This window comes from Cryptotermes secundus, unplaced genomic scaffold (genome assembly GCF_002891405.2).
Source record: "Cryptotermes secundus unplaced genomic scaffold, Csec_1.0 scaffold180, whole genome shotgun sequence".
NCBI lineage: Eukaryota > Metazoa > Arthropoda > Insecta > Blattodea > Kalotermitidae > Cryptotermes > Cryptotermes secundus.
The window spans coordinates 5082571-5092847 of NW_019718619.1; the positions used below are offsets into that span (position 1 = coordinate 5082571).

The window sequence follows — 10277 nt, forward strand, 5'->3', positions numbered from 1 at the left end:
AATGCAGTAGGAACATTTGTGTCATTCAGCTTTATTCCTGTCGTTTTCATGTTTATTCCCCCCCCCCATTCTTTAAAATTCTGAAACATTTTACTGAAGGTTTGTTATACCTGTGCTGGTCTCAAATTAATGGATTCTGCTTGCAATCAAGTTGTTGTCACAGTGTGAGTGAACAAGATTACACCGCCACCAGATACAACAGAAAACCAATGTCAGAGATTTTTTCCCATCACATAAATTACAGCCCATTCACAACAACAAAGTAATTTTTTATGTGTGGGAATAAAGAAAAATTGGGAATAGTATAGGGTCTTAGTTCAAAAGATGATAAATATTTTGCCATACCTCTTCTGGGCACTGTTCTATACAGCTTTAAAAGACAAAGTGTAAATAAACAATTCGAAAAAAGTATGTGAAGAAAACGGAAAAACAGACACTTTTGTGTATAGCGTGTAAAAGTAAGTAAAGCTATCCCTGTACCAGGCCGTGAAGGCCTATAGGGTTGTAAGACGTTGAGGATCCCACCTTATCTAGACAATCGGCTCAAAGATGGCGGTAAGGTTGTCAGCCTTACTCGCCGGCCGCGCTTTACTCCCCAGGAAAATTATTTAATTAATTCCTGGTACGCATTTCTGTTAGAGGCTGAATAAACCACAGGGCCTAGTGCGGCTGGAAGAATTTGGCCAACTGAAAAAAAAATCCAATGATCTCATCGCGATTTGAACCCGCGACCGTCCGGCTTGTAGCGTGCACATTACAAAAATGGGGCCGACATAAGCCATCTTTTGGAAATTTGTAGCGACACATTTTATATTTTTCGGTCAATAATACCCAAAGATGGATATTACGTACAGAAAAATTCCTATATCTCTCGACTGCTTCCGGTCCACCGTTACTGACTGCAGACTGACAAAAGCAGAGACCTATAAAGATTGAAGGGTCTTCCATATGTCATTATGAAGGTGTATAAACGGGTTTGCTGTCTCGAATACAATATGACAGCCCCAAGAAACTGATTTAGAATACTCTTCCAGCCTTGTGCAAGTGTGCGCTTCCTGACAAGAAAATCTACACGATATATTGAATTTAAATTTATTTCTGACTACTTTCAACCGTCATCATGTCAAGGATGATGAGGTGGGTAGGACATGGAGTACGAATGGGGAAGATGAATGCACATAGGATATTGGTGATAAAGCCAGGAGGAGAGAGACCACTAGGAAGACTAGGATGTAGGTGGATGGACAATATTAAAATGGATGTTAGAGAGATAAGATGGGATGGGATGGTATAGATTGGACTGATCTGGCTTAGGTAGGGAGCAGTGGTGTGCTCTTGTGAACACGGTAATGAACCTTTGGGTTCCATAAAATGCTGGGAAATCCTTTACCTACAGAATTGGTGGCTCCTCAAGAAAGGCTCAGCACCATGAGTGAGTAAGTTACTTTCAACCGTCCCTGAATTCTGTTGCAGGTGACGACTATATTCAGAAATAATGTAAATGCACATTTGGAACGAGGATGCTGTAAATAAATATTGTATATGGGGCGTACAGTAAACGAAGGAAGTGAAGCACATCAGTAAATCCTGAACACTTGAATATATGATGTGGTGCCCTGGGAAAATCATGCAAGAACGTGTAAAAAGTATGCATGAACATGAGTCACTAGGAAAATTTAAACATATACGTAAACACGTTATTTTCCCTTTCACTTAATACCATTGTGGATGGGCCAAATGAACCGGAAGCCGTAGGGCCTACAAATTCAGGCTGCGCACCGACACCCTCTGAAATGTACATTCAGGGCAATGGGTGAGTCATCCAAAGATATATTAATTTTCTAAGCACGCGATGGCGTCGTCCTTATGGCATTTGTAAATAAATGTAGAAACGTTAGTTAAGCAGTTACGGACGATACTGTGTAACACAGACAGATGCATCAAATATATTTAATCATGCGTGCCAGAGCTTGTTAAGGAACGTACGAAAAACTTCACATTTTAAAATATTTAAATCCAAATTGTTCATTTTCGTTTGAACAATAACGCATTTCTGGACAAGAAATGTTTCTTACGTTCATTTCTTCATCAACTTACATTTTTAATTTCATCCACCTGTCACATCTATTACTATGGAGACTGTTCTGAAGAAGGGGTGAAATGTCATGATCATGAGAGTTCTAAATTATTTCGTTATTTGCTTGTAATACATATGGCCATTTCGATGCACATAATAGAAATATCCACATATCAGTTATTTATGGATGGAATAATTCTGGAGCAAGCTCATGACGGAAAGTACAGAACTGTTTTTAAATTTTAAATGCGATTTTTGTTCTAATCCTAACTGCTCAATCAATTATCTCAATTTATTATTCAGTATTAAGGTAAGGGTAAAGTTGTTCCTGTGCTTAACTAATTAAGCACTACACCATGAAGGCGTATGGGGGAATAGCTGTATAGATCTACATTTTCTTGGACTCGGCACTAGTTAGAGATGAGTGGACAGCTTCACTCTCCGGTCACTTTACTGCCCGGGAAAGAGCGCGCGGTACCCATTGGAGTTTGGGTGGACCCTTCTGTACGACATGAAGTAGTGAAAATTTTTGACCCTGTCGGGACTCGAACTCTGACCCTTCGGTCGTCCAGCCCGTAGCCAGTCACTATACCGAGTTAGGTGTCCCAGCTCATATTCAATATTATACACTGTAATTATATGTACAGCCACGTGAATTTAAATTTAAAATATAATTTCATAATACCAGTCGAAATGGAGCTCGAATTTCCACGCCTCGCTTTACAACCGAGTTAACGATCCAAACAGTAGCTGACTGCCTACCCCTTCTCAAACGTACTTCACAGTGCACAGCGCCAAGTGGCACACTAACGTGAATTACTCACAGTGTTCTGTGTCATTTTAATGGGCGTACATATAACAAAATGTGACCCATACAATGACGATTTGAAACCCATGCTCCAGAGAAAGATGAAGCATATAGAAACAGATACTACAGCTATATAAGGGAATGCAGATTAATATAGCAGTTTGCCGCACAAATGTTTATGAAATATTTACTTATTTTCAATAAATTAGCAGGCCATTCCTGAAGACCTGCTAGAAATTCTCAGGCACACAAAGCAGCTGTTGAAATTCACACACATTTCATTGCAATATACACTGCTTATTCCGAACGCCTAGTAAATTATGCTATATGCCGAGTTATCAATTTAACACCATCCCAACAAAATTATCATTCTTAAACATTCAAATTGCAAACAGAATTGAATGAATCCATAAAAAAAATAACATCCACTTTCAAGCAGTACTTAAATACATTCCCCTTCCCATCTTGGATGTTTGATACAAGTTCAGTACAGCTTGAATTCCATATATTCATTATAAATGCAGGTACGATAATACCGTGCTCTTCAAATGTAAATGAGTGTGCGAAGGAAGAACTAAATATATTCTACAAAGTAATTCTTCAATGCACACCTCGGCAGGCTCACACTCTTCATGCAGCCGCAATTTTTCTGTAGGTACTTCCACGTTCTTAACCTTTCTGAAGGCTTTCATTTTGCCTTAAGTGGCCATCTAACTGGAGATCTTATTGTCAGACAGACATACAGCAATACATACAACTCAAAAACATGTGGGTGGTATAATAGAGACTGTTAATAATGTATAATTCTGTGTGACAGTAACTGCATTTGGGGAAACTTTCACATGTCGCTAATAATTCCATAATTTTTCTGAGGGTAATTTTAACTTCATCATGGACTTTTCCGAATTATTTTACTGAGATCACCATGATCAAGAACAGTAGGGCTATACATCCACTCCCCGTTTCTTCATGGCACATCTTAACTAAGCACAGGGACAACTTTATCTAACCTTTATGTAGATTGACAAAGATTATGTACAAATGTTATGTTTTGGACAATACTCATCGTCCTGTCTTTATCTAGAAACTGTCCTGTTATTTTTTTTAGATAAAGACAGGACGATGGATAATGTCCAGAAACACAATAGTTGTTCTAGTGTACCATCGTCACAGACTTTTAGATCTCATTTACAAGTTATGTACATTAGGACTTCAGTTAAGACCATGGTACGACATGATTTCGTGGCTCATGCTGCTGATACACAGTAAGCCTGCTGCTACAGATGCTAAGGCATGCTAATTTACGTAAGAGAAACTGTATTTTCAGATGGGACTCACCTGTAATTGACATCCACGGGTACCGGGGAATGTCCGGGATGGGTTGGCCGGCAGACGCTGCACCGGGCTGGGAACATGACGACAGCGGGTCAGCGGCGGCTGAAGCAGCAGCTGCCTGATGATAGAACTGCGCTGCAGCGGCCATAGATGCAGACGCTGCGGACACTGTGCTGGCAGCAGAAACAGCCGACGCCGCGGCTCCATTCTGATGATGATGGCCCAAAGTATAATTAACCATTGAGTCAGGTGTTGGTACATTTCCTGTCAGACCTGCAGTGTATCTACAAGATTTGTCTGTCACGGCATCCACAGCCGCCGCCGCTGCCAATGCTGCAGAGCTGGCGGCAGACGATGTGAACGCTCCCGGTACCATGGAACCGGAAGCGGCGGCAGCTCCTGCAAATGCAGCAGCCGCTACTGCTTGCTGCTGCTGATGGTGGTGATGCGCGGCAGCTGCTGACACGTAAGGATACATCCTGCTGCTAACTGCTGCAGCAGAAACTATTCCAGGGGACGTCGATGATGAGGTGTGCTGAGGTGATGAGGATGCTGAAGAGGGCGAATGCTGAATGCTGACAGAGCTGCTGTAATTAACGGCAGAGCCACTGTTGCTGAGATTATTGGTACTGTTATTTTCACTAATGATAGGGGCACACGATGGAGCCGGAGATGTTGAAAACAAACTCGATGCTGCTGAAGGATTGCTACTTGCAAGTAACTGTTGCTGGTGATGCTGATAAAGTTGATGGTGATATTTGGGGAGCATACTATCAAGCAAGAATTTTGAACTCATTGCTCTTTCTCCTGCTGTCCCTCTGTCAACATGTCTGTAGCAATCAGCTGATTGTGTCCACTGGATGTAACCACACTTGATAAGATATAAACACAACTCTGAGCACTGACAGTTATTGTATAATTCCTGGGGTTTAACCCTTCTTCAGTGAGAATGTGATGCACCATCATATCAAAATTATTTCGATTCCGTAACACATCAAAATGTCATTAAATACTGCAAGGGATATAAATTATATTTTATAAATATAACATAACTTTTGTCTTTCTAGGTTTAAGTCAAGCAAGTTTTCTTATCCCTGTCCATCTATGTAGGCCAACCACAACTAAAACCCAAACAATGCAGGCTAACGATTGTTACTGCCGATAATAATGCAGGCCTTCATACTTCTTGTCTACAACCTTGTATTTTTTATGGTGTCGTACACACCCCGCAAAAAAACGGGGCACCAGTCTGAAATGTTACCGCGTGTTGTTAAAAACCCACTATCGCATCAAAAAAAACCCTATTCACCCTCAAAATTTCTTACGCGTTCTTCTCTTTACTTCTTCGAATCCTTTATGGGCCCTGTATGTAGAGGCTATAGCCCTCTATACCCAGCTACTATACCTCCACCAACTAAATGTAACCCCTTACAATAATGGCGCTAGCTGTTTTACCCCCCCTCTATTACTGAAAAGTCCTCTCTCTCTTTCTCTCTCTCTCTGTCTCACGTAGTCCCCCACTCCTACCTTATCGTATCTCTCTTTCTGTGCACTCCTCCACAGAAGCACTGAAACAGGACTCATACACACATTCTCTCTCGCTCTCTCTCAGTTGTAGACTTGTAAATAACACGAGCCAATCAGAGTACAGGTGTTGTTGGAGGCAACCAATAGGAAGCGTGAATGTCGCCGGGCCTCAGCCAAGATGAATGAGTACCATGGCACGAGAGGTTGGGAATGATGCTCTTCTGCTCAACAACGTCCTGAGGAACTGGTGAACTGCGAGGAACTAACGGCGACTCGGGTATACTCCTGGTGCGCTTCCAGTTCCAATTATCTCGGACTCTTTCCCTCCCTTTTAATTTCCTTTTAGTTCGTCTTCTTTCCTTGGCGCGTTCCACGTTCAATACTTGCTGTTTCGCATGTAGGAATCTACAGGAATAAGAGTGGAGGGGACATAATACTCCACACTCCCACCCCTTTCTTGTATGAAACTGGTCCAGAGTGGTGGGAGTTGAGTTGGATGCTGCCATGACAAGACTCTCGCATGCCTTGTTGATGACACTGCCATCTATCGGAAGTACTTGTCAACTACTACGAAGGCACCTCGCCGTTGCTATGGCTCTTCAGTTTGGATGACATTATATCGGCTATCGCTTTCCTTCAATGAATGGGGGAAAGAAAAGGAAGCATAGAAACATAAAAAAATTGAGATGGAAATCGCAAGATCATAAAAACACGTGAAATTCGTAACGCGCATACAGATTCCATGAATTTTCTTTCTATGACTATAAATTGATATTAGAGACATAATTTTTATTTCGATAAACTGTGCATCTGTCTTTTTTAAGTCAGCTTGCAAATTCATTTGCGTATGATAGAGCACGTAGTTGATTTATCTTCTGTGATCAGTTACCAAAGCTAAAAAATATTTCCAGCCATATAAATTAACTATCCATGCGAAACGAACATACAAGCTAAACACATTACGCCACTGAAGCATTTACAGTATTATTGCAGCATGTATTTCAGCAGAAGTCGAATGGATCGAAGTCAAATAAAAGCAGAGCGCATGACAGTGTCCCGATAAGATCGGTGCTATAGTTGTGTTCCCCCCCCCCCTTTACACAAGCACGCCAGTAAACAAAAGATGTGGGTTAGGTGTCAAATGCAATTACGCAACATACTGTAAACTATTACAAATTTGTGTTACTATTTAAGATATCTTTGTTCGTTAGTCGCAATTACAATCTATTTTTATAGTCACTCTGTGTATTTAGAATAATATAGTTTGTGCATAGAAATAATGTTCAAAATTATGTCGCTGAGGCTCAAGGGCCTAATGCGTGAACGTAGAACAAAGTCTAACAATCACATTCACTTAAAGGCAGTACTATACATGATGTACACAATATTATCTACACAATTCGTCTGGAATTTAGAATACAGGGACACATAAAATGTTATTGTGTGTAGACACGCATGATGAAATAGAACTTGGAAACCTCGCTTGCCGAAGGGCGGTATCAAAAGAAATGGGAAATTGGTAATCTTGTTTAGTAATTTGTAGAGTTGCAGGGCACGAGCATGAATTTAACAATTCTGGAATGATACAGACGTGGCGAAGACGGAAGCATAAACTTTCATGCGTTAATAAACATTAGACTGACTATGAAACCCTTAAGAAAAAAGAAATATAATAAATAAAAAACATCTACTGTAAACAGTTACAGCACTTACCTTTGTGGCCCTGGAACTGTACAAAATTTGACCTGCAAAAGAAGACAAACAGAATCACGTAATGCCATCAGCGAAGTCAGAGGGCTGAGGTACGACATTTACCACAGTAACTTAAACAATGAATATTCACAGGTGTTTGGCTCCGCATTTACTAAAGGTAAGTAACAACTTCTGTCAATTTACCTCTAACTTTCATGAAATCAGCCCACGTCACCTTTCCTGGGACTGAAATAAATAGATTTCGAAACTAAGCAGGCCCTTTCTTACTCTAAGTCCAGTCTCATGGACCAATTTGGATTTGCTTTCATGTGTGCCTTTCTCTGTCGTTTTATATACATATAGAGAGATGAGGTATATTTGTCCTTGTGCTTATCACTTAGGCAGCCCGCCGTGAAGGCGTATGGGATGTGTAAATATAGATCCATCATTCTTGACCTAGGCACTAAATGGATTTTACTGGTTAGCTTTACGCCGTGCCTGCTTTACTCCTGAAGAAAGGGTCCCCGGTACCAACTGGATAGGAGGCTGGGCGGGCCATAGAGCCGGTCTAAACACTACGGAGAAGAGAGAAGAATCTTTATTGTACTCAGTTCGAGTGAGAAACTTCCGCATTATATTAGCTTCAAACATCAATATTTCTTAAAATGGTATTTCTCCAATTGATATGGGAGAAATTTATACCTTTTGGGTCTCATCTGACCTAACCCTCCCAGCCGCACTATGGCCCTGGGGTCGACTCAGCCTCTAACAGAAATGAGTACCAGGAATCTTACTGTGGGTAAAGAGCGTCCGGCATGTAAGACTGATAACCTCACCTTCATCTGTGAGCCGACTGTCTAGAAAATGCGGGAGCCTTCACGTCTCGCAGCCCTATGGGACTCCACGGCCTGTTATAGGGATATATTTACCATTCTTTTTACCCAGTATAATAAGTTGTCGTCTCTGAGTTCTATGTAAAGCTGCATAAATATATTTACTAGAATATCACATATCCTACCTAACCTATCGCAGGTAGAGGTATAACACATGCTGACCAACGTCGTCGTAGTAACGAACTCCATGGAGCAAAATATTTCTTCAGATCTGCCATAAAGATTCTCGGTATTATATGCAACCCTCTAACGGTACCTATTCTGAGCCCAACCCATTGTCATGGGATACTTATTTAGAGTAAAAGTTAAAAAGTCAAAGTTGACTCTGTGCTTAATTAATTAAGCACTAAGCCATGAAGGCGTATGGGGGAGTGGATATATAGACCCACATTTTCTTGGCTTATTTAGGGTAAAATTTAATAGTATCCTTCAATTATCTTTTAAGACTCTTTAGAGTTTCTTCCATTAAAATTTTCTTACAAAAATTTGCCAACTTTTCTTGTCTCTTCCATGAGCGCTGTTTACCCGCACTCTATAATTCGCCAGTCTGCTCCATACTTCAAGACAAGTAGCAGTGAGCCTCCTTTTTTGTTGTTGAAACTTACTGTGAAACTCGTCCACTCATATCCTTCTCTAATACAATAAAATTGTTCACAGCCTCCTTTAATTTAAATGTCCTTAAAATCACACTTAATTGCAACATGTTTGCGCCTTACAAGACCACCTTCAGTCAATTGTTCATTAATTAATACACCAGTTCGCAAATCACTATATCCCATGTGATTGCATATAGTCGCTCGCACTAAAATGTGTTTGTTTGAGAATGAATACTCTCTTTTGCTGAGCGTTATTTTCGTTTAGCGCCGTTAGTTGTTAATTAACAATGAACACATTATGCATTACAAAGCCGGTCACGGTAGTCGAGTGGTCTGAGGTATGCACTGTCTTCACTCGCTCAGAAGCCGGGATCGTGGGTTCGAATCTCACAACATGCATGAATGTTTGGTGTATGTATGTGTTTATTCTGTGTTTGTGTTACCCTGTGATTAAGCAGAGACCTTGCGACGAGCTGATCGCTCGTCTAAGGAGTCTTACCGTCTGTAAATATTATCAATGAAACTGAAAAATTAGTTCTATGCCCCAACGTGGGAGCGAAGAGGAATAAATAATAAAAAATAAAAAAGAATACACAACATGGACGCCGCAAAATGGATACTGCAGAAAGCGCGGAGGTTACTATCATAACACAAATCAGATGTTTTTCGAACGAGTGGACAGAATGTCACCAGTTCCAGGCTTGGAATCACAAATCTTGCTGTGGTGCAAAGGGGAAGGGGAGACTTGCACGCAAGTCCCAACTACAATTTGACAAATGTTGTGACAATGTAACTAGAATACAATACAATTTTGTTTATGATGAAAGTGACTCCACGTTTATTCAATTTTCTATGGAAAATTATGTTCGTTCTTCCTGTCCAACAATTCCCATGCTGCGGTCCGTTGTACACTTGTGTATCAAATTACTGGTATAATAAACAAAGGTATTAAATTATATTTTTGAGTCTGTTTCATTGCACTATGCTTCAGAAATGGGTGTTGGATATCACTAAATTATTTAATCTCCTCTTCTTCAGTTTCAAAACTGAGTTGGATCTGAAAGTGTCCTAATGAACATTGTAACGATCCACCAGAACATAAAGCGTCATATTCCAGAAAATAATACTCTTGAGAATCAGGAATATCACATTGGTAATTAAATCTAAGGTTATCTTCAAATAGAGTAAGCTTTTCTAGTAAAGAATTCTGCATTCATTATACTGCTTCAAAAGGAAAACAGACTCTAGCCGAAATCATAAAGCTTAACTTTTCTTATTTATATCACTATTAGGTACAAAATATATTTTAAAATTTCATCTGCTAATTTATATATAAAAATCACAAAAAT

At 40.2% G+C, this 10277-nt stretch overlaps 1 protein-coding gene across 1 annotated transcript in view; it reads right to left on the bottom strand.

Moving 5' to 3' along the window:
* The window catches only part of LOC111862001 (homeobox protein abdominal-A homolog), a 215183-nt gene extending 209206 nt beyond the window's left edge, over positions 1-5977 (bottom strand). The window contains exons 1-2 of the mRNA XM_023847026.2: positions 5546-5977; positions 4224-5232 (exon numbers count right to left, since the gene is read on the bottom strand). Coding sequence (XP_023702794.1) covers positions 4224-5016 — 793 coding nt within the window. The 5' untranslated portion in view covers positions 5017-5232; positions 5546-5977. The remainder of the gene's footprint in view (positions 1-4223; positions 5233-5545) is intronic.
* Between the last annotated feature and the right edge of the window lie 4300 nt (positions 5978-10277).